Below are 23,272 nucleotides of genomic sequence, written 5' to 3' on the forward strand. Positions count from 1 at the left end.
CCGGGCCCCTGAGGGAAGCAGAAGCGAGGGGGGGCGGCCTGTGTGGTTTTCAGGTTCAGGGCAGAGGCTAGAGTTTTCAGGAGGCGGAGAGTGGCCGATGTCCCTTCCCAGGGACGTTCCCTTGTCACGGAGCCGAGCGAACTCTCCGAGGGGAAAAGGCATCGGCCTGACGCTTCGACCCTCACCACAGCTCACCTCCACGGGCCCTTCTAAGAGGACTGAGTGCAGGAAGTCCACATACTCGCCGTCGCCCGAGAACATCCCCACAGCCTCCCACCTGCTGCTGGGGCCCCCAACCTGCGAAAACAGGAAGCGCTAACGGTCTGGCCCGCCCACCCCTGACATCCCCCTGGAAGGTACGTGGGCCCTCTGGGGGTGGTCTCCGCTCCTCTCCCCGCCCCCCAAAATTACCAGTCCTGACAAGTCCTATCCCAGATGATCCAGAATCATGACCACCCCCCTCCTGTGTGGAGGGCACGGTCCCCTCCAAGGCCTTGACTACGGTGACATCGGCATCTGTCCCCTGCCCTCCACCCCGTCCCGGCCAGCTCCCCCGACCTTCTGCATTCTCAGCAATTTGATGTTGTCAAAGCATTTTTTGAGGTGTGGCTGCACGGCCTCCGGGTTGCGGGACTGGCCCAGAATCTCCAGGAGGTCATCGTTGGACAGGAAGTAGAAGCGGGGGAAAGTATGGCGCTTGGTCTCCAGATACATATCCAGAGACTTCTGAATGTCTTCCAGAATCGTGTTCATTTTGATCAGCGTGTCCAGGAGGCCTGGGGGAAGAGCAGTGAGTGACATTTGCTGGCCCTTCACCATCGCCCAGAGTAGAGTCGGGGCGTCCCCCCGTATGCACTTTGCCAGCGCTCGAACGTTGGGGGACGTGTTGCCATAAGGGTTTCCGGAAGCCGAGAAGTGTCTCCGAATCACTCTATCACACTTATCCCACGCTCCTCGTTAATTCGTTACCGGTGTTTATTACACACTACGATGCGTTCGTACGCCAAGCGTTAGTTACGCGGCGTGTGTGATTCTGTGAACATCACTACATCCCATCTCCCTACGGTCTTAGAACAACGGTCCGGTTCCTGCGGGGAATTCGGAGCTCTGAGGTCACCCCAAAAGCTTCTGCAAATTAAGAGACTGTTCCGCATGCACACAGTCCAGCATGTTAACTCGTGAGAGGTAAAGGTAGATCAGACGCACGCAGTGACAGAGGTCTGCGACCACCGGGATGCCAGCGTCCCTAGAGGCGTAGCGACAGGGGCGCTAGACTGAGGGACAGACGGCGGCCATTCAAACACGGCTGCTCTTCCACTAATTAGCCTGTCAGTTCACCTCACTGAGCTTTTACCTCTTTGTCCATAAAACAATCACAACACCCACCTCAAAGAACAATTCAAGGCACTAAACAAAAATGGATTCAAGGGGGCACCCGGGTGGCTCGGTGGGTTGAGAGTCAGGCTCTTGATTTCGGCTCAGGTCATTATCTTACGGTTCATGAGTCCGAGCCCCATGTCGGGCTCTGCGCTGACAGTGTGGAGCCTATTGGGATTCTCTCTCTCTCTCTCTCTCTCTCTCTCTCTCTCTCTCTCCCCCCCCCCCCCAAAATAAATAAACTTAAAAAACAAAGGATTCACGTTGGCAGGTTCTCAGCAATCCCAGCTTCCTCCTAACCTTAGGTCTCCTTGTTTGCCCAATTTCTAGCATTCTGAAGAAAGTATGAGTGCCCTGGAATCTGAACCCTGAGGGGATCTTCACACCTCCAAGAACAGAGTCCGTGGGCTGCTGGGCGTCCAAGTGGCCCGCAGAGACCACAGGAGGCTCCGTGGCCACGGCCGAGAGGAGTGTGGTTTTCGTCTTCAGCCCAGGGATACTTGTTTCTATGGCTTTGTTTACAAATTGTTCCAAAATGAAATTCTGCCAATGATCTCCAATACTATCTCTAACAAATGCATGTTGTTGTTCAACTTTGCACAGCCTAATACTTGTGTTTTACCAGAATAATTAAAACTATGGTTTTTTTCAATACGTACACTCAAGGTTCTCGGGAAAATGAAAAATTGTTGGGGCACCTGAGTGGCTCAGTCAGTTAAGCATCCAACTCTGGCTCACGATTTCAGAGCTCGTGGGTTCGAGCCCCGCGTCGGGCTCTGTGCTGACCGCTCAGAGCCCAGAGCCTGCTTCGGATTCTGTCTCCCTCTCTCTCTCTGCCCCTGCCCCACTCGTGCTCTTTCTCTCTGAATCCCAAAAATGAATAAACATTTTTTAACATTTTTGTGAAGTTGGCCCAAAGCAAAATAAAGAAGTTCTCCACAGCCCCTGACACAACTCTTCCCAGGATACCCGTTCTTGGTGCCCATCGCCAAACCTCGCTCGCTGATTCTTTACCCCAGCCTACCACAATCAACCAGGCCCTTCTGTGTGTGCATCTCTCCCCCACCCCCTCACCCCATCCCCACGCTTACCAAAGGATCTACAATCAAGACCAGTTAACCTGATAAACCAATTAAAGTCAAGGTAACGATGACAACAGCTAACAGTCACCAAGGGCTTACCCTGCGCCCCTGATGTGGTAAGCGCTCGATTTGCGTTACCTCATTTACCTGTATCGTCCCGTTGAGTGAACCAGCTCGGCGAAGGTTCCTGAGGCACAGTGCTAGCAACTGAGCACACGCCAGACCCCGTACTGAGTATTACATACGCCTCCACGAGCCTCGCAGGAAGGCTAAGAAAGAGCTGCCGCGAGCCCCCGCCCCTGCTGCAGGGAGGAGACCGTGGCGTGGAGGAAGCCCCCCGAAACCACACTGGCTGGAAGGCAGGAGGCCGATTTTGAACTCAACTCTGACTCTGTATCCCGCTCTCTATAAGCTTATAGTACACTCCACCCAAATACGAGATGAGTTAGTTTGTTTTGCTGAACTGTTATTCTAAAGCTTGGAAGAGGCGATGGTCACGGGACGGAGGCCAGGGACGACTGTCAGTCCTCTGACCGCTGAAGCACGCGGCCCCGGCCTCCACGCACAGCGGGCCCCTGCCCGGGTGGAGCTCGACAGACCTGGGTGGTGGGTGGCCCGGAGAGCATTGCTGTCCTTGTTCATGCGGTCCATGACGGATTTCCAGGTGCTGTTGATCTGGTCAAACAGGGCTGATTCACTGGGAAGCTGCTTACGGATGTCCTCTCCCAGGAAGATATTCTGAGGGGCCAAGGACTGGGGTGAGAGGCTGTGTCTCCCACACTCCCTGCTCCCAGACCAGGAGTGACAGTGGGAGGAAGAAAAGGAGCCAAAGGGCAAGACGCCCCAAGTTGTGGAAGGCAAGTTGGGGTTGGGAGGCCAGATACTTGGTCCAAGAAGAAAAACGAAAAGAGAGCAAAGGCTTTTCAAGGAGGGAACTGAAGACAAAAGGCAATCACCGAGAGTCAGATGCTCAGGGCCGAGATGGAAGAATGACTTTAGAATAAATAAATAAACTTTTAAAAAAAGATATGGCACCTGGGTGTCTAAGTCGGGTAAGTCTCCAACTCTTTTTTTTTTTTTATTTTTTTAATAGTTTTGTCTATTTTTGAAACAGAGAGACAGAGCACAAGCAGGGGAGGGGCAGAGAGAGGGAGAGACACAGAATCGGAAGCAGGCTCCAGGCTCTGAGCCGTCAGCACAGAGCCCGACGCGGGGCTCAAACTCACGGACCGCGAGATCACGACCTGAGCTGACGTCGGACACTTAACCGACTGAGCCACCCAGGCGCCCTGTGTCCAGCTCTTGATTTCGGCTCAAGTCATGATCTCGCGGGTTTGTGGGATCGAGCTGACAGTCCAGAGTCTTCTTGGAATTCTTTCCCTCTCTCTCTCTCTCTCTCTCTCTCTCTGTCTCTGCCCCTCTCCTGCTTGTGTGTGCTGTTTCTCTCTCTCTCTCAAAGTAAATTAAAAAAAAAAAAGGAATGACTTCAGAGCGAGGAAACGAGGCTGGTAACAGGGCAAATGCGTCAGACCTGCAGAGAGAGAGGCGGGAGGAAAGGGTTTGCGGGGCCGCTCGGGCGTGAGTCCTGACCTCCAGGTACATCCACTGCCGCTGCACCATGAGCACCATCTCGACGGCCTCCAAAATGAGGGAGAGGCAGCGCTCCCAGTGGTCCACTTCCCTCTCAAAGGCCTTGACGAAACGGGAAGCCTTCATGCTGGACAGGGCCACCTGGTTGTCCTCCAGTGCCTGGAACACCTCCTCCGTGCCTCTGTGTGTCGGAGGGGGCAGCGGGGAGGCATCCAAATCGGAGTCCGTTCCCACCTGCCAGCCCTCGGGCCCGGTCTGCAGCCCAGGCCACACGGCCCTGCCCTCGCCCGGCGCGCCGAGGCCCCGTCTACCTGAGCCGGTGATGACCCTTGTCCTTGTAGGGAGCTATGTCTAGCTGAATCCCATCCCAGGTCTTGGCGATGTTCTCTAAGGCCTGCGGAAAGAAATTGGGGGACAGAGCGATCTGGTAGTGCCCAAAGGGAACAGGAACGCGGAGGGGCCATTAGATGGTGGAAAGCTTGGCACGGTGGGGGGTGTCCCGGGAGCGGGGGGGAGGGTACGGAAGGGGGCTCTGTCATACCAACTCTATAGCCAGCTCTTTGGTGGCTGAGGCGGAGATCTCGCCGATTTTCTCCACGTGCTGGTCCATCCCAAGCTCCACAATCTGCTCCAGGGTGAAGCTCTCAGATTCCTGATCGAACTCCCTCTGGACCTCTTCCCTGACCTGGTCCCAGTGCCTGCAGCCAGGGACAGGAGGTCAGACCACGAGGCCGGCCGCGAGGGCCTACTGAAAAGCGTCAGCATCAGCCCACAGGCTTCCTTGCTCCCGCTGGGACAGTACGATTCTGTACATGAATTGATTCGCGATTCAACAGATATTTACTAAACGGGCCCTAAACGCAATCTTAGGCACGGTGGGGAAATACAGAGACGGAGCTGGTGACTCTCTGGAGAGACAGTTGAGACTGATAACGGCGGGTTTACCGTCGACAACAGGCAGGGCTAGGCGTCTTGCGTGAAACAGCTCATTTAATGCTCTCGACCCACATACACGCGGACTTTTAGCTCTTCCATCTGTACGTGAGGAAACTGAGGCCAGGGGGCGTTAAGCAAGTGAAGCGGTCAAGTTGGACTTAAGCACAGAATACTGGACAGGGAAGCATGGCCCAGAAACACTACACTGGACACAATGCAAAAGAAGTACGATTACTTCCTTCTAGAGGAATAGATGATTGTTAAAATGCCTCTCATAAAACCGTTTATTCCACCCTCAACGGCTGCAAAGCCTTCTTCTATCATCCAGTGGGTTCCGGATGCATACAAAGAGTAAAAACTTGCAAAATAAAATTATAAAGTATTAGAAGAAAGTATGGAGAAAATGCATGTGTAACTCTAGGCAGGGGAGGTGTTTTTTACTTTTTTTTTAAGCTTATTTATTTATTTTGAGAGAGGCACAGAGGGGTGCGAGTTGGAGAGGGGCAGAGAGAGAGGGAGAATCTCGAGCAGGCTTCATGCTGTCAGCACAGAGCCCAATGCGGGGCTCAAACTCACAAACTGTGAGATCATGACCTGAGCCGAAATCAAGAGTCTGACACTTGACCGACTGAGCCACCCAAGCGCCCCAAAGGGAGGTCTTCTTAAACAAGGTCCAAAACCAAAAACTATGAAGGAAGAAAGTGATACCTTGGACTACATCAGAATAAAACCTTTTGGGGGCGCCTGGATGGCTCCAGTCGGTTAAGCGTCAGACTGTAGATTTCGGCTCAGGTCGTGATCTAGAAGTTTGTGAGTTCCAGCCTCCCTGACAGCGTGGAGCCTGCTGGGGATTCTCTCTCTCTGCCCCTACCCCGCTCGCGTGCACACTTGCACATGCCCGCCCGCTCGCTCTCTCTCTCAAAATAAATAAATAAACTTAAAAAGAAAAAAAAAAAAAGAATGGGGCACCTGGGTGGCTCAGTCAGTTAAGCGTCCGACTTCAGCTCAGGTCATGATCTCGCGGTTCGTGGGTTTGAGGGTCACATCAGGCTCCGTGCTGACAGCTCAGAGCCTGGAGCCTGCTTCTGAGTCTGTCTCCCTTTCTCTCTCTGCCCCTCCCCTGCTTGTGCTCTGTCTCTCTCTCTCTCTCTCTCTCAAAAATAAATAAACGTTTTTTAAAAATTAAAAAAAAAAGAATACAACCGTTTGCATGACAGAAGGTGTCAAGCTGAGCCCTGACAGAACATGAAACGAGGGCAGACACGGCGGGAAGGAAAGACAGAAGGAGCCGGAAGGCCAGAGGAGCAGGGACAGCGATAGCGGAAAGACAGGACGCGGAAGGCTCTCGCGAAGGCTTCAAGAAGGGTGCTTGTGTGCAGGGGCGGGGAGAGCCACGCACACGGGGAGGGGACACTGAGAGGACCAGGTGACGGCACAGGCCAGGGGCGGCCCCCAGGAGCGAAGGAGCGGCCTCACCTCTCTCTAAGGGCCGGGTTTCGCAGGTCCGAGATGAGAGGCATGGTCCTCTTGAACTGCTCTATTTTCCAGCGAGTGGTTTCGATAACTTCCCAGTTGCGGTCCTGGGCAAAACAACGGAAGACGTCAGAAGCCCTGACCGCCTTCCCCGCACGGGCCCATCCCCCGGCCCTCACTCCGTCCTCCACGCACCTTGTACTCTTTGGCTAGTCTGGTGAGGCGGCGGAACAGCCCGTGGGCCATGGTCTCCATGGCCTCTGTCTTCAGGGTCAGGAACCGGCCCATCTTCCACTGGTTCCAGTTCTCCTCCCAGTCACGCGTGATCTCCCAGACTTGCTGCAGGGCGTCTAGTTCCTTCACGGCCAAGGGCAGAAGATGCATTGGGTGGCAGGACTCCCCCCCTCTTCCTCCCTGACAGACACACGGGTCCTCTGCCCCCCTCGTTCACTCCGCGTCATAGGGCCGCCTCATCAGGTCACGTCCCTTTCTCCGCCGTCTTGCCTTAGGGGCTCGTCAAGTGACAAGCCCGGGAAAAGATCCTCAATGTCCAGGCCCAGCAGGACGGCTGGCCCCAAGAAAGGGCGTGGGGTGACGATGTGTCCGCGAGGCCGCAGAGAAACGGAAGCCTCGTACTACGTTGCTGGTGGGCACTGGTCGGGCCCTTAGGCCGCAAGCTCCTTCCCCTGCCCCATCCTTTGGTTACAAGGGCCCGGCCCGGCACACCACCTTCTCCAGGTTCTGCAGGTCCTTGGAGACTGGCTGTTCGATCTTGAAGATGCCCAGGTTGGAGCGGAGACTCTGTTCTTCCTCCCGCATGGCATTCAGCATGGCCCGCACTTGGGCAATCTGCTCTAGGGCGGACTGATGTCCCACGTTACTGGTGAAGGGGCCTGTGGGAGACCAGGGTGAGGCTCAGATCCCCTGCTCGAGGCCGTCGTGCCCGGGAAGGCCCGTCGCGGCTCTCCTACCTCTCGGTGGGCACATCTCCCTCTCCTCACACGAGGAGGGGGAGGAAAACAAGAGGGAAAGCAAGATGGTCAATCTTAGCAAAAACTCTCAGACGTGGCTTGAGAAGCAAAAATGGGCAGGCCACGGGAAGGCGTGAGAAAACTAGAAATTCGGGTGCGCTCCAACCAACAGTCGGCGATGGCAGGCGCGGCCCCAAAGGCAGGTGCCAGGGCTCCTTCCCCTCCGCAGCACCGTCCTCCCTCTGCTCATCCTTGTTCCTGCCTCCCTGGGGACCTAGGCTTAGAAAGGCTGGGTCGCAACAGAGGTAGGGGGAGAAGAGTCGAGAAAGGGGTACCTTTGGATTCAAAGTCTTCCAGAAGGTTGTGGGCTTTCTTCTTGAAATCATCGGCCGAGTGGACGAGGCCCGTTTTGAACTTCTCCTTGTGTCTCTTTAGCATCTGCTCACTGTCCAGCAGCGTTTGTTGGAAGATGACCCACTCCCCGTTGAGGCTGTCCAGCATCTCCAGGACCTGGGGACGTCGACGAGGGGACCATGGCCCACGAGCAGGGGGTCTGCCCCTCTCACCAATGCTTTCAAGGCCTCCGTTCTGATCCTCCGGACCAGAGTCTGTGGCCAAGTTCCACTTGCCACGAGGCCCAAAGAAATGAAGCCACGAGCCGCCGGGCCTCAGAGAAACCCAGAAGCTGACCCAGATTATCACGGAGTTGGCTTTGGCTCTCGGGGGCCCCGGAACCTCGCACCTGCTGCCCGGCTGGCTCTTCAGCGGTCCCCCGGGACCGCATGGGACCCACCCCCTGGGGGCCCACGTCCTGCACGCCCCGCCGCTGGTGCGGGCCCGCCCCGGCTGGACTGCACACAGGCACTCACGCTGTCCTGGACGGGCACCTCGTACTTCTCGAGGATGGCAAACTGCTCGTGGATGGGGGGGATCTGGGCCTCCAGGCCAGACAGGTCGTGCTGCAGGGTCTCCAGGAGTTGCAGACTGACCCCCAGCTCCTCCAGCGTCTGGGGAGGGTGGCTGATTCTGGAGGCAGGCGGGGAGAGAGCCTGCGAGTGGGAGGGGCCGAGCCCGCCCTCCCCGCACCCCTGCCGCCCCAGCCTGTGCGCCTACTTCTCCGTGTTCTCCCTCAGGTAGGTGTGAAGCTCCAGGAGGCGCCGGGCCGCCATCTCCTTGAGCAGGGCCGTGAACTTGCCCTGCCACTCGTTGCAGTGCTGCACCAGCGAGAACTTGAGGTGTGAGCAGTCCAGCAGCACAAACTGGATGTTGAGGACCGTCTCCTCCTTCTGCACGTTGTTAGCCACCTCGGCGTAGCTGCGAGGACCCACGTTCCCCCTCGTTCGGGCCGGGCCAGCGGCGGCCGAGCCCACGGCCCCGCGGCCAGTCCCGGTTCCGGTCTCTTACCCCCCAGACCCGTGTGGCAGCTCTGAGGCATCCCCCTGCTCCCGCGTCAGTGCAGCCCAGCCTTACGGCTGGGATCACGTCATTTTCCCAACCGCTGCCCCGGGGGCCGCCAGTCAGACTCCTCAGTCTGGCATTCAAGGCTTTAAAGTCGCACGAATCTGAGTTGAGCGCCCACCGCTGCTCCCGGGCTCGGCGACCTCGGACAGGTTATTTACACTGTCCTGAGCCCCGATTTCCCATCGATCACACGGCGATGTGAACAGAACCCCTACTGCTCTTGGGAGGGTGACATTGTCTGCTCGGTCTAAAGCCCCCTGCACACCTCCGCTCCTGTACCTGTGTCCGAGACCGCTCGCTCCCTGCTGAACACGCTCACGTGTTCCCGTCTTTATGCCTTTCGGGCGCTGTTGTCTCCGCCCGGAATGCCCTCCCTGCTGCCCACGTCTGCCTGTGGAAACCCTGCCCACTCGGGCGAGCCCAGACTCCCGTCACCCCCTTCACGAAGCCTCTCCTGACGTCCCGGCTGGACTCCCTCTCCTTCCAACCCCACCGCCCCGCATGCCTGAGCCACGGCCCTCACCCCCTGAAGCCTGGGTAATGAGCACCTCCGCACGGGGCTTCGGGGCCCGCGAGGCGCTTTCTCGTATACTCGATGACCTCGCAACCTTGGCAGGTAGGAAAGGGTCACACCTGCTTCCCAGGACCCTGGGGGCCCAGGGGGCACGGGCCGCCTGCCGGTTGGCGGTCTTCGCCCGGAGCGGAGGGCACGCGCTTCGGCGGCGCTCCCCAGCCCAGCCCCGTGCCCGGGGCTCTGCGCCTCCCGGACACCTCGGCTCCTCACCGGGCGATGTCGGCATCAAAGGAAGACACGGGGGGGTTGAGGCGCTGGTAGCGGCGGATGAAAGAGTCCTTGTTGATCTCCCAGATCTCCCGGTACAAGTCCCAGGTCTTGAGGTAGGTCTGCAGCAGGCTCGCGTTGCTGGCCATGCCGCCGCTTATCTGGGCCTGGATCTTCCTGATGTCCTCGTCTCGCTCTTCAAGAGCCAGCAAAGCGCGCCGCACTCACCTCCGCCCCGGTCCCGGAGCCCCCGGGCGTTAGTCCCCCAACTTCCGCCTGCCGCGGCCCGCCCTCGCCACCTTCCCTGGTCTGACCCCCACCCCGGGTTCCCCGGCCCCCCGCGTGTCCGGAAGCGGCCCTGGCCTCTCCTGCCGGCCCCGCCCAACCCTGCCCTCCGAGCCCCTGACGCCCCTGCGCCCGGCGCCCTCCCCACCGCCCACTCACCCACGATGACGTGGATGGGGTCGCGCTGAAACTTGCGCCTGATGAGAATTTCAGGGAGGTGGCGGAAGACCGAGATGGTGGAGAAGAGGTGGCTGCCAATGTCGTTGACCACGCCCGCCAGGGTCTGCAGAGAGGGTGAGAATTCCACCTGCGGGGGGGGGGGGGGGGGAGCACAGCGGAGGCGGCCTCAGCACAGGCCGTGGAGGAGACCAGCCCCAGGACTGGCAAGGTGGAAAAACACCTCAGCATGGGCCCCCGAGGCCCTCAGGATAAAGTCGAGGCCAAGGGCCAAGTTTCAGGATCGAGGGAAACGGAAAATAAAGTTTGGAGTTGTGGACGATAGGGGTAGGTAGCGGCCCCCACCTGCGCCACACCTCCCTGTAGGTCGTTCTGGAGGATGACCAGCACTCGGAAGAGCGGGTTGGGCATGGCCTTTCCATCCCCGTTGATGGCCTTGGACAGTTCCAACAGTGACCACTTCACATTGAGGCGCAGGGCATCCTCCATCATGCGGTTCAAGCGAATCGTGTACAGTATCCATTGCTGCTGGATCTGGCGGGGAGCGGGGGGGGGGGGGGGGGGACAGGGAAACCCTCAGGACACACAGGGCAGGTCCTGGGAGACGAGAACCAGCCAGCGGGGAAGGAAACGAGCCCGTAGGATGCGGAGTCCCGAAGGAAGAAGGTTGGAAAGGCGGAAGGTTGGGCGGAACCAAGACTGGAACGGGACATCTGAGAAGCACCCACTAAGGGTAGGAGGCAGAAACCGCGAGACAGGTCCGGTGGCCCCGGCGGGGTGGGGCGGGGGGGCTCGCTGAGCCACAAAGCCCCGCCCAGAGGACGCCCACCTCAGAGGACCCCCACCTCAGGGCCGTCGTTCTTGAAGACTTCGTAGGAGTTGGTCATGATGGCCACCACATCCTGGTACAGGCCCATCAGTTTCTGCTGCACGGCCACCCGGTGCTCCCTCTGGTCCTCCTCGAACTCCAGGTCCCTGTACACCCGTTTGCCGCTGATGCGCACCAGCAGCGTCTCGGATATTTCTTGGGCTCGCCAGCCGATGGTCAGAGTGGAGGCCTTGAAGTCATTCACGATGGTCTGCACCTGTGGGCAGACCACACCCGTGGGGGAGAGACTCACGGCTTCAGCGTGGGGACAGACCCTCCCCGCTTAGCCCGAGCCCCCCCACCTGTCCTCTGGCTAGAGTGGCTGATGTGAAAAACAAAAACAAGAACAAAGGACAGGTCCTTCCCTGAGCACGCTTTGCCTCTAAGCACACACACCTCTCTCTGTCTCTCCGCCACCACCCGAGACTCGGGCCCCGATGATTCATGCAGCGGCCTCTGGGTCAGCCTCACAGACCCTCCGAGTCTCAGGACCATGACCCACCTTGCTGGCGTGGATACGGCACTCCGTGATGAAGAAGGCGCTGGCCCCCTTCAAGGCCCAATGCAGTTTCTTGAGTCCAGGGCGGATCTTCTTATCCAGAAATCGGATACGTTCTTTGAAGAGGGCCTGCTCATCTGGGGACAGCATGGCGATGATCCTGTGTGCGAGGGAAGGCTGGCAGCCGGCCGGACACACACACGCTGCAGACCCCTCCCCCACACCAGGACACTCGGTGGAGAAATCTGAAAGTTCGCGAGCCGGGCTGTGTTTTCCAATAAAACTCTTGGCGATAATGGAAACCCTTCTACAGTCTGTGCTGTCCAGCAGGGTCACCACTAACCACATGTGGTGGTGGGGCACTTGACATGTGGCCTGTGCGAGTGAACAGCTCAATTTAAAATTCTTATTTAATTCCAACTAATTAATGAAAATAGAAACTGGGGCGCCCGGGTGGCTCGGTCGGTTAAGCGTCCAACATCAGCTCAGGTCATGATCTCACGGTTTGCGGGCTCGAGCCCCGCGTCGGGCTCTGTGCCGACGGCTCAGAGCCTGGAGCCTGCTTCCGATGCTGTGTCTGCCCCTCCCCTACTTGCACTCTGTCTTTTTATCTCTCTCAAAAATAAATAAACATCAAAAGATTTTTTTTATTTAAAAAAAATAGAGCCACGTGCGACTGGTGGCCACTATATTGGACAGTGCGGTTCTAGACAGACACTTGAACTGTGGTTCCACCCACTTGGGCTTTAACCGGGCCCAGAAAGGTACCTGTCCCAGAACAAAGCCTCACTCCAGAGACAAGTGCCAAGGGTATCAAGAAACGGGGTGCCAACACGGCCTTGATTCAACACATCTGATATGACACTGTGCTCGTAATCCTAATGCCCCCAGTTTCATTCCTGGAAAAGTGACCTAGGCCCGCGATTTACGTGGTCCAAGTGCCCTGTGGGGTTGCAGGGGACGCGGTTGTTTTTGCCCTCTGCTCTGAAGCTAGAAGATAAGAGCAAGGGCCAGGAGCAATCACGGGGCCATACCAGAGAATAGGAGAAAGCTTTTTTTTTTTTTTTTTTTTTTTTTTTTTTTGAGCCAGTAAAAGGTAAAGGACAGATAGTGTAGGAGCTAGATGACATCATGGGGCAGATAAGACACAGAGGGGGCACAGAGTGCATGCGGGAGGCCGCCTTACCGATTGTAGTCTCGAGCCACCAGGAGCAGGTTTTCCCGAAGAATGCGCAGGTCCTCTGCTCGCTCAGCGACATTCACCACGTAATGGGGCGTCTCAAAGAGCAGCCTTTCCCAGTAGTCGATCTCCACAAAGAGAATCAGCAGGGACCTGGGGGCAAGGGTGGGGGGAAGTAAAGCAAAGCAGCTCAAGTGCCTGACCTAGACTGGGGACCCCAGGCCCAGCTGAAGGAGAGGGTAACATACTGACAGAAGGGGACATTAAGGGCCCATATGCACAATGAATGTTAAGACCCCCCCTGCTTTCTTTTCCCCACCCAGCAACCGGCTCTCAGGCCACTGGATCAGCACCCTCCAGAACAAAGTTTGAAAGACTATTTTCTTTCTTTTTTTTCCTGTTTTTTTTTAAATGTTTATGTATTTATTTTGAGAGAGAGAGAGAACATGTACTCGCACATGTGCGGGGGAGGGGCAGAGAGAGAACCAAGCAGGCTCCACGCTGTCAATGCAGAGCCTGATGCGGGGCTCAAACACACAAAACAGTGAGATCATGACCTGAGCCAAAGTCAAGACACTCAACCGACTGAGCCACTCAGACTGTTTTCTGTGACCTCTGGCCAGCCTGAGAGGTCAAGTCCCAAGGACAGTGATCTCAGGAGTCCCCTGAAAACAGCCCACCAGATAAACCTGAGGCTCACTGTTGATTAGCCCCACTACCTGCTCACCTGCTCAGCCGAGCATCCAATCTGCTTTCCAGCTCCCTGTCCTTAAATATGGACAACCAAGGATCAAAAAACATTAGGCTCTGTCCTTCCTGGCACAAAAGGCAGGAACCAAAACAAACAGAGGAAGGAAAACACAAAAGGCAACGAGAAGGAAATAAGATGGGACAGAGGCCACAGAAAGAAGACTGTGCACACCAAGTAAGAAAACTAAACGCAACTGTCGCTAACACCCTGAGAGAGATAAAAGATACAAAAGAATATCCGTGAAACAAAACCAAGATGCTTTAGAAGGGAACACCTAAATGGTTCTTGGAAATTAAAGGTGATAGCAGAAAACAAGCCCATTAACAATAAAATTGACAGAAATTTCTTGAGAAGTAAAGAAAAAAACACAGAGATGGAAGACAGAGAGGACTTTGCAAGGGGGAAAAAAAAAGCATAGAAAACTCACCATTAGTAAGTTTTATATTACATGCTGGAATGATAATACTTGGGGAATATTGGCCTGAGTATTAAAATTGACTTCAGGGGCACCTGGGGGGCTAAGCTGGTTAAGTGTCCAACTCTTGGTTTTGGCTCAGGTCATGATCTCACAGTTTTGTGAGTTCGAGCCCCACAAAAGGCTCTGCACTAACAGAGAGGAGCCAGCTTAGGATTTTCTCCCCTCTCTCTCTCTGCCACTCCTCAACTTGTGCTCTATCTCTCTGAAAATAAACAAGTAAACTTTTTAAAACTTTGATTTCAATTATTTCTTGTTCCTTTGTTAAACACAATGCCAGAGAAATCTAAAAAACATTTTTTTTTAACGTTTATTTGTTACTGAGAGACAGAGAGAGACAGAGCATGAGCATGGGAGGGGCAGAGAGAGGAGGAGACACAGAGTCCGAAGCAGACTCCAGGCTCCGAACTGTCGGCACAGAGCCCGATGCGGGGCTCCATCCCACAAACCGTGAGATCATGACCTGAGCTGAAGTTGGACGCTCAACTGACTGAGCCACCCAGGCGCCCCAAATGCCAGAGAAATTTTAATTGCATTTGTGGCCCTCCTACCCAGTGAGCTTCAACCCCTTCTCTTCCAGCCAGCCATCATTCCCAGGTCCTGTGTCCTCCACCTCGGGGATCAGCCACTCAGACTCGGCTCTGCCGGAGCCCAGCTGCCTCCCCCCCCCACATACACCCCTGTCCAGGGACTAGCCCTCAAGCCCTCCCAAAGGACCTGCTCTTTGACCTCCCAGACACCTTCAGACCACTGACTCTGGGCTCTCTTCCCAGCTATGTGTCCCCTCCCATCACTGCCTCCTCCACCACAGACCCTGCCATCTGTCACTTCCACCGCCCTCCTGCCATCCTCACCGGCTTGGCTGGCTCATCAGTGTAAGCCACCTGGCGGAACCCCCACCCTGGCTAAATCTGTCGTCATCCCCGCTGCGCACCCGGATGGCGGCCGAGCGAGGCGGGACCACACAGATGGGCGCACCGAGGGCCCTCTACCCTGCATCCTGGAGGTCTCCCCGGTCTGCCCTCCCTCCTGCTGTCACACCAGAGCCTCCCCACTCTCTCAGATCTACCCCCCTGCCCCCGTCTCTGTGGAAAGCCTCACCTCCTTCAGCACAGAGATCCAGGAGCCATGAGGCGAGCACTTGGTGTTCGAGCACTCCTGCTACGAACCCTACGAGCCCGAGTACTCGCATCACACACAGGGTTCCTCCCGTTTCTGACAGAAGAAGCCCTCCTCCCACCCAAGGCTGACCCTCCTCCTGGGCTCCGCATCCTAACCCGGGGTCCTCCTGCTTCCTCGACCTGCCAGCTCCGTCCATCAACAGTCAGGGAAGGCCGAGTTCCTACAATCTTGGAAGAACTGAAACAAAACCAACACACGCACACCCACCCTCCTCTCCCCACCTGGCCCGGACTCCACCTCCTCCCACGGGTACCGCGCCCTGCACCCCATTACCGCCCCTTTACCACACGCCTTCCACACAGAACTGTCCTCGCAAACTCCTCGGTCCCCTCACCTCCACACCTGCCCGCATCAAGTCTCCCCCAGACATCTTGTCACCAAACCCTGCCGGCCTCCTCAGGCCTGGCCCTGCCTCCTCTCTCTGCAGGCCTGAACCTCATGCTGGACTCCTCCCTGCCTCGCCGTCCTTGGACACGCTCTTGTCTCGCTCCTGGGCCACAGCTTTCCTTGTGGCTGCCCTGCCTGGCTGTAGAAGTGTCCTTCTCTTTCTAGTGTCCCCTGGAAATACCACTCAGCTAGGCACTGGACACTCCACACTGTCTTCAGGAGCGAAGGCTCCTGGAAGTCCTGCACGTCCAGTGCTCTCCCTGGGATGATCCTGTCCGTGCCCAAGGCTTCAGCTGCCTTCTAGAAGCTGCTGGCCCCCAGATCTATAGAGCTAACGTGAGCTCTAGGCTCGTATGCCCAACGGCCTCCTGGATATCTCCCCACCTTGCCCCAAGTGCCTTGCACACGTCCAGAAACAGGCTCATCGTGCGCTCTGCACTTGGGGGTCAGGAGGGGGAGCCCCTGTCTCAGGGAACAGCGCCGTCCTGCTGCCTGAACCAGAGCCTCACCTTCCAGCATCCAACCAACCACCGACTTGGTCGGGTTTTACCGTCAAAGCAAAGTTCGGAACTTCCGCCGTCCCCAAGGCACATGTCCCCCACGTGCGACACTCGGTGGCAGCTGACATCGGCCTAAAGTTGCGTTCAACAGCGCAAGGTCATCTAAAAGAGTCAAGGCTCCAGGCACGGGGCCACCAGGTGGGAAGGAGAGGGGCCCAGCCCAGCCTGAGTGCAGGGTCTGACTCTTCAAGAGAGGCCAGAAAGCCAGTTTTCATATCAAATCACCTGCATTTTAAGCGCTGACGACTAATTCAACTGAGAAATAATTACAGATGGGAGGCTTCTGAACTGCCAGCAACGTGCTCTCCGTGAGCTGGGCCATCGCTGCCAGGGCATTTATTTCATGCCCGTTTGTTAAGGTGGTAGCATAAGCTTTAAGTACTTGTCTGTGTGCACGATACACCTCACAACAAGAAATGCTATTTGGAGGGGAAAACTAGTTTAAACCATGAGATTATTTGTAAAAGTGGCTGGATACAGAATTAGCTTATTAAAATCGCAGTCTTCCAATAGAAAAACTGTAACCAGTTGAACATTATCGTGGAGGAAAAGAGACCCAGGACAATTAAAGCAAGAAAAATAAAGTACAGGGCGCCCAGGTGACTCAGTCGGTTGAGCGTCCGACTTTGGCTCAGGTCATGGTCTCATCACTTGTGGGTTCCAGCTCCTGCGTAGGGTTCTGTGCTGACAGCTCAGAGCCTGGAGGCTGGTTCGGATTCTGTGTCTCCCTCTCTCTCTCTGCCCCTCCCCACTCGCTCTGTGTCTCTCTCTCTTTCTCAAAAATAAACATTAAAAAAATAAAATAAAATAAAATAAAATAAAATAAGATAAATAAAATGATTAACAAATTAACAAGAAATATTTATATGTAACATTTGTATGCAAACAAATTTTTATATATATTATGACGTTTCTTGTTAACTGGTTAATTTATTTGGAAAAAAACGATTTATAGACATTTTATATGGATTCAAATACATTGAAAGAAAAAATGCTATTCTTGGGTAGAAAAGACTCAAATCTTAAAGATGTTCATTCTTCTTAAATTAACCTATAAATTCAACCCAATCCTTGTTCCTATAAAAATAGGCACAGAACTATTTGTGGAATTACACAGATTGATTCTCAAGTTCTTACGGGAAATAAATACTAAAAATAACCCGGAAAATTCTGAAAAGGGAGAGCAATGAGGTCAGTAAGTAAGCAGTTTGGTCCTTCCTATGGACAGACAGACAGACAGACAGAGAGACCAGAACAGAATGGTGAATCCCAAAATAGACACACAATTCTATTCGGGAATTTGTTTTATGGTGTAAATGAGGTCAGGTCACCTGGCCAGCCACCTGGGGACTGAACAAAAAAAAAAACAACCACCCAAGTTGCCCCTGAACTTGTCTCCCTCCATCAAAATAAATTTCAAATGGATCAAACATCTAATGTAAAGAATAAAATACCAGAAGGAAACATAGAATATTTTCAAAATAAAAAACCTTGAATAAAAATGACCTGATTTTTAAAATCCGTGTGGTTTCGGGGCGCCTGGGTGGCGCAGTCGGTTAAGCGTCCGACTTCAGCCAGGTCACGATCTCGCGGTCCGTGAGTTCGAGCCCCGCGTCAGGCTCTGGGCTGATGGCTCGGAGCCTGGAGCCTGTTTCCGATTCTGTGTCTCCCTCTCTCTCTGCCCCTCCCCCGTTCATGCTCTGTCTCTCTCTGTCCCAAAAATAAATAAAAAACGTTGAAAAAAAAAAATTAAAAAAAAAAAAATCCGTGTGGTTTCTTTTTCTTTCTTTCTTCCTTTCTCCTTCCTTCCTTCCTTCCTTCCTTTAAATTGCACTTTTTAATCACAGACAACAAAAAGCCCCACAATCTGAAGATGCTCTCACAAAACTCTATGTTCTGAATATTACTGAAATGTTACTTGGAAGAATATCGAGGTGAAAATTCCAGAACGTTTTGTGTCTGTTCTACAGGCAAGCACTGAAATGACAGTATAAGAAAATAATATCACATTTGAAGTTTTGCAAAGGATTATATTTTCACCTCTACGGGAGAGCAAACTTCTGGCGAGGGAAATTATTTTCAAGCGAAGGAGAGTGTCTCCAATGTGAATGAACAGTGGATTACCAGGCAGCTAAGGACAGCCTCCAAAGTAAAAGAGGTGAAAACAAAAGGAAAATTACTTTTAATCCGGCACTCCAAGTCCAGCCAAACGCCCGACAGGTAGAGGGCAGGAAACCACCGTGGTCACTCACATAAGAACTCAAAACATTTGCTTCCCGTGCACCATTTCTCAGAAAGCTACTAAAGAGTGTGCTCCACCAAAACAAGGGTACAAACCAAGAGAGAGGAAGACAAGGAAATAGGAAATCCAACAAAAGAGGCCGGGGGTGGGGGGGGGGGGGGGGGCACGGGGGCTGCCCCTGCCTTCCCCCCTGCGGAGCAGGCCTTCGAAACCAAAGAGTCGTCCTACAGCAGGAGGAAAGGGAGGTCCAGCAAGGGAAACTCCCAAGAAAAACATGATGCCCACAACCCACCTTACAGTCAGGGAGGAAGGAAAAATATGGCTGGTCCCGGAGAAGTCACGGTGGTGAACGGTGTGCTAACAAAAATAGCAAGGTAATTATTAACTCCAAGAAGAGTGACACATCAGACAAGCGAGGAAAGAACTGTAACAGAAAATTCCTCGGCTCGGTGGTCAACGATACGAACAGAGTCATGTTAAGATAAACACTAGATACTGACTTAGTCAAAAATTGTAGGGGAGGGGGCGCCTGGGGTGGGGGGTGGGCTCAGTCAGTTGAGCATTCGACTTCGGCTCAGATCATGATCTCGCGGTTTGTGGGCTCGAGCCCCGCGTCGGGCTCTGTGCTGGCAGCTCGGAGCCCGGAGCCTGCTTCGGATTCCGTGTCCCCCTCTCTCTCTGCCCCTCCCCTGCTCACGCTCTGTCTCTGTCTCTTTCTCTCTCTCTCTCAAAAATGAATAAACATTAAAAAAATTGTAGATGGGTTAGAGGTTAGGATAGAGGGGTACAAACATATGTGGGAATATTTCGAGCTGCATAAGCATATCTTCCTCTGTTTTTCAAGCTGGAGGCCCTGAATTTGTCTCCCTAAACACCACAGCCAGCCCGCTTGAGCACGTACTACCCACCAGCGCATCAAAATGTTTCATTTCCTCATCTTGACAAGATTTTTTTCAAAAAATTTTAACCTGTATTTATTTTTGAGAGAAAGAAAGGGGGGGGGGGGGCAGAGAGAGAGGGAGAGACAGAATCTGAAACAGGCTCCAGGCTCCGAGCTGTCAGCACAGAGCCTGACTCGGGGCTCAAACCCACTCACCACGAGATCATAATCTGAACTGAAATCAAGAGTCAGATACTTAACCAACTGAACCACCCAGGAGCCCCTGACAAAGAAAATTTCTTAAAAAAAAAAAAATAGTCTGGGAAATTATTTCTGTAAAATATTTCATAATTCATCCCCACAGCATTGGTCAGGCAGTAGAGGCAGGAAAGTGAGGCCAGCCGAGGCTAGTGCTGACAGCCCAGAATGAACTGACCCCGGAGAGAAGGCCCCGCGTGGCTGGGAGGAAAGGAGGAAGTCAAAGCCCTACACCCGGAACACTGACAGACGCCCGTGGCCCCTGTCCTGCTCTGGGGACACCGCGCTGCACAGAGGCGTCTGCTGTGTATACTGTGATAACACAGCTCTCTTCAGCCAGGGGACAGGCGGCATCTGGGATATGTTTGAGTTAAGTGCAGTCTGTAAGGCTGGTCCGGCCATAAAACGTCGGCCAAAGCCAATTCAGACTCCGGAGTTCAAATATTTGGGATATAAGGTGGGATAACAAAGCCCCCGGTGAAATAAAACAGGTGCCATTAGGGACTGGAAGGCTCCCAGAACTAAGGCAGAGGCAGGAAATTCTGCGCAACAGTCAGGCCATCTGAGAAGCATGCTTATTTCGAGATCTTATCTAGACCGTGAGCCCAGGAGAGTGAGCCTCATACACAGTCGTCTGCACCCCCGTCCGGGGAGCAGTGATGCTTCAGAAGAGCTGAAACCACCTCGGATTTCTCTGCTGGCTTGATGAGCCCAGACTCTTCAAAGTCCTTCTCTACGATCACGGGTTTGGTTTTTGGGGGTTTTTTTTTTGTTCTTTTTGTTTTTTGTTTTTGTTTTTGCCCCATACGTTATTTACTGAGGCAGTTTTATCTTAAAACCACAAAAATGTAAAGCAGCTTCTGACAGATCCCTCTGGAAAACAACTCCAGAGGAATCATTTCTCTCTGGAAGAAGCGTCTGGCCGTTATTTGGGTTTCAGTTAAACCTAGGCCATAAATACTTGGCCCGAAGCTGCCTTGTAAAGCTCTGCTATAAAGATTATGCAAATGGCAGTTTAGATGAGTATCAAACATGCTCCTTGACGGGAGGTGGTCACAGCACCCAGGAAAGTTTTCTCCCCGACGGACAGGATGTGCGGACATCAGGCAAACACACGCTGTGGAGGGGTGGCAACAAGGTACAGGAGGCCCGCTTGAAATCCTCTGCTAGAAACTATTCACAAACCTTACAGAAGCTGTACAACAACTTATAAGCCAAACTATGGGATGCTATAAACCATGGAAAACATACTTCTCCGCACACAGAACGAAAACCCCCCATGCACCTTGTTAACCCTTAAAAAGCAGCAGGTTACAAAAATCCTGTTTACAGGGTGATTCTATTTTGTGTGTGGTGTTTATTTTTAATTACATGGTAATCAGGATTACTTCTAGGGAGCAGGGGGCTGGGGGCTGGATTTTTCAGTTTCCTGTATATACCTCTACGTCAAGTTTTTGTTGTGTTTTTTTTTTATAGTGAGCATGCACAATTTTTATAATTTTAAAATACCCATGGGGCGCCTGGGTGGCGCAGTCGGTTAAACGTCCGACTTCAGCCAGGTCACGATCTCGCGGTCCGTGAGTCCGAGCCCCGCGTCAGGCTCTGGGCTGATGGCTCGGAGCCTGGAGCCTGTTTCCGATTCTGTGTCTCCCTCTCTCTCTGCCCCTCCCCCGTTCATGCTCTGTCTCTCTGTCCCAAAAATAAATAAAAAACGTTGAAAAAAAAATTAAAAAAATAAAATAATAAAATAAAATAAAATACCCACTAAAGATTTTAAAAATAAAACACACACACACACACACACAAATACATTAAGTAGGGGGTTAAAAAAAAGAGTGGAAAAAGGTGAGTGGGTGGCTCAGTCTGTTGAGCGACTGACTTTGGCTCAGGTCACCATCTCTCAGTTCGTGGGTTCAAGCCCCGCGTTGGGCTCTGTGCTGACAGCTCAGAGCCTGGAGCCTGCTTCGGATTCTGTGTGTGTCTCTCTCTCTCTGCCCCTCCCCTGCTCACACTCTGTCTCTGTCTCTCAAAAAATAAATGAATGTTTAAAAAAAAAAAAAAAAAGTGGAAAAAAACATACCGAACTGTTAAGAGGGGTTGTCTTTGGGGAAATGTTTTTCCTTTCTTCTACTTCCCTGCATTTTGCAAACTTTCTACAATTGTTGATGATTTTATAATGGGAAAAAAAAAAATCATTTTGAAAACACTTTGGATATACAAAACAGCGTAGATAGCATGCTACTATTTACATAAAAAAAGCTATTTATGTCCATATAGACTCTTATCTCTGGAATGTTACACAAGAAACTGGTAACACTGACTCTGTAAAGAGAAACTGAGTCAAGCCGGGGGAGGGGGGGCAGCCGTGGAGCGAGATTCTCCATTCTCTACCCTAGTGCAACTTGTCAATTTTGTAACGTGTACCTCACATCACCCCTTGTAAAAGGTTTGACTGTTTTAAAAATCAAAACTATTATTAAAAAATAATAAAATTACGTATTCTACCACCTTGCTAAATTTGCTTCGAATACACTGTGTTCACCGAGTTTTACGGGCAATTCTCCTGAAAGGAAAACAGTGTTTATTGCTTGTTCTTTGGGAGGGCTGCCACACAAGCCAGCTCTCCTCATGACAGTCTCGCAAGTGGATTTTTCGGGTAGATAAGGAACCGCAGGCCCAGAGGAGCTTGGCGGCCTGCCTGAGGTCACGAGGCAGACCTGTGGCCTCCCGCGGTGAGACCCTGCTGTGTCTGGCCCTGAGGATGGGGCCGAGGCAGAGCCACCAGCCCATGCTTACCTACGGCCTCTCTCACGCTCAAAATGTACATATGGATCGTTGGGACTTTAGAAAATTCCGTCACGTGAAGGCAGGCCTTGAATTCCGGGGGAAAGGACAACCATCCGGCCGCGCAGGTTAAGTATTCGTGTCATTGCAAGGCCAGGTGCGTCTGGGCGCCTCTCCCAACACGGCGCCTTCGGGAGCACCCAGCCTGACGGGACAATGCGCCCTGCAGATCCAGCCCCGTTACGCGCCTGCAAATGTCACGGCCGGGGTAAGCCCGGCCTCCCCCTCTGTCTCGTCCAAAGCGGGGTGTTGATGTATGAAGCCATTTTTCTAGGATCCTGCTTGGTTTCACCTCCAAAACTCACGAGCCTGAGCAAAGCCGTTGTCTGACGCCCCTCCCCAGCACAACACTCACATCCGGCCTCGAGCGTCTCTGCCCTTCTCAACGACTGCCTGGGTCTCCCCTTCCTTCCTCGACCACGACGTGACCTCTCCCCCTGGTTAGTTCCGTCCGCACCCCCACCCCCCACCCCGGACTCCATCTCCACGCAGGCCTTCTCTAGCAGAGCCCCTGCCACGCGTGCCCAACAAATAAGGACATTCTGGGAGGTAAAGCCAGTGCCTGTGGCAACAGCCTTAGAAGCCCAGGAAGCAGCTCTTATCACAGGGCCTGGCTGATGACAAGAGGGAGCCAAACCAATCAAGTGGAAAGTTACTTCCTTCCAAATAAGAAAAAACTGTCACCAGAAGGCTTGCAATCTCTACAGACAGATGTCTTGCATAGCTCCTTCTTTATTTTTCCCGTCTGCATCTTCTACGGAACGGAAGGCAGTATGGCCCCAGTTCCCTTCCAGAGTGGCAGAGGGCACAGGCTTTGCCATCTGACACGGTCCCAGTGCCTAACTCGGTTCCCAGCACACAGAGGGCCCTGAGTGTATCTTTCCGAGTAACGATTACATGAATTAACTGCATTTTAAATCACTGGAACCTGAAAACGTCATCACTGTAAAAGCCGTAGGAGAGGGCCTGACGGATTCCCAGGAAAGCCCGCACCTCGGCTCGCGGTCGGATGA

General features: G+C 53.6%; 1 protein-coding gene across 1 annotated transcript in view; it reads right to left on the reverse strand.

Moving 5' to 3' along the window:
* DNAH2 (dynein axonemal heavy chain 2) overlaps positions 1-23,272 on the reverse strand; it is a 93,408-nt gene that overhangs the window by 45,468 nt on the left and 24,668 nt on the right. Inside the window, exons 15-32 of the mRNA XM_049635364.1 lie at positions 12,687-12,833; positions 11,504-11,660; positions 10,979-11,218; positions 10,479-10,667; positions 10,116-10,263; positions 9,675-9,867; positions 8,543-8,743; positions 8,299-8,455; positions 7,765-7,939; positions 7,188-7,351; positions 6,654-6,815; positions 6,462-6,565; positions 4,591-4,747; positions 4,361-4,443; positions 4,050-4,230; positions 3,059-3,197; positions 559-776; positions 196-297 (exon numbers count right to left, since the gene is read on the reverse strand). Of these exons, the coding sequence (XP_049491321.1) occupies positions 196-297; positions 559-776; positions 3,059-3,197; positions 4,050-4,230; positions 4,361-4,443; positions 4,591-4,747; positions 6,462-6,565; positions 6,654-6,815; positions 7,188-7,351; positions 7,765-7,939; positions 8,299-8,455; positions 8,543-8,743; positions 9,675-9,867; positions 10,116-10,263; positions 10,479-10,667; positions 10,979-11,218; positions 11,504-11,660; positions 12,687-12,833 (2,917 nt within the window). The remainder of the gene's footprint in view (positions 1-195; positions 298-558; positions 777-3,058; positions 3,198-4,049; positions 4,231-4,360; positions 4,444-4,590; positions 4,748-6,461; positions 6,566-6,653; positions 6,816-7,187; positions 7,352-7,764; positions 7,940-8,298; positions 8,456-8,542; positions 8,744-9,674; positions 9,868-10,115; positions 10,264-10,478; positions 10,668-10,978; positions 11,219-11,503; positions 11,661-12,686; positions 12,834-23,272) is intronic.

This window comes from Panthera uncia, chromosome E1 (genome assembly GCF_023721935.1).
Source record: "Panthera uncia isolate 11264 chromosome E1, Puncia_PCG_1.0, whole genome shotgun sequence".
Classification (NCBI taxonomy): domain Eukaryota; kingdom Metazoa; phylum Chordata; class Mammalia; order Carnivora; family Felidae; genus Panthera; species Panthera uncia.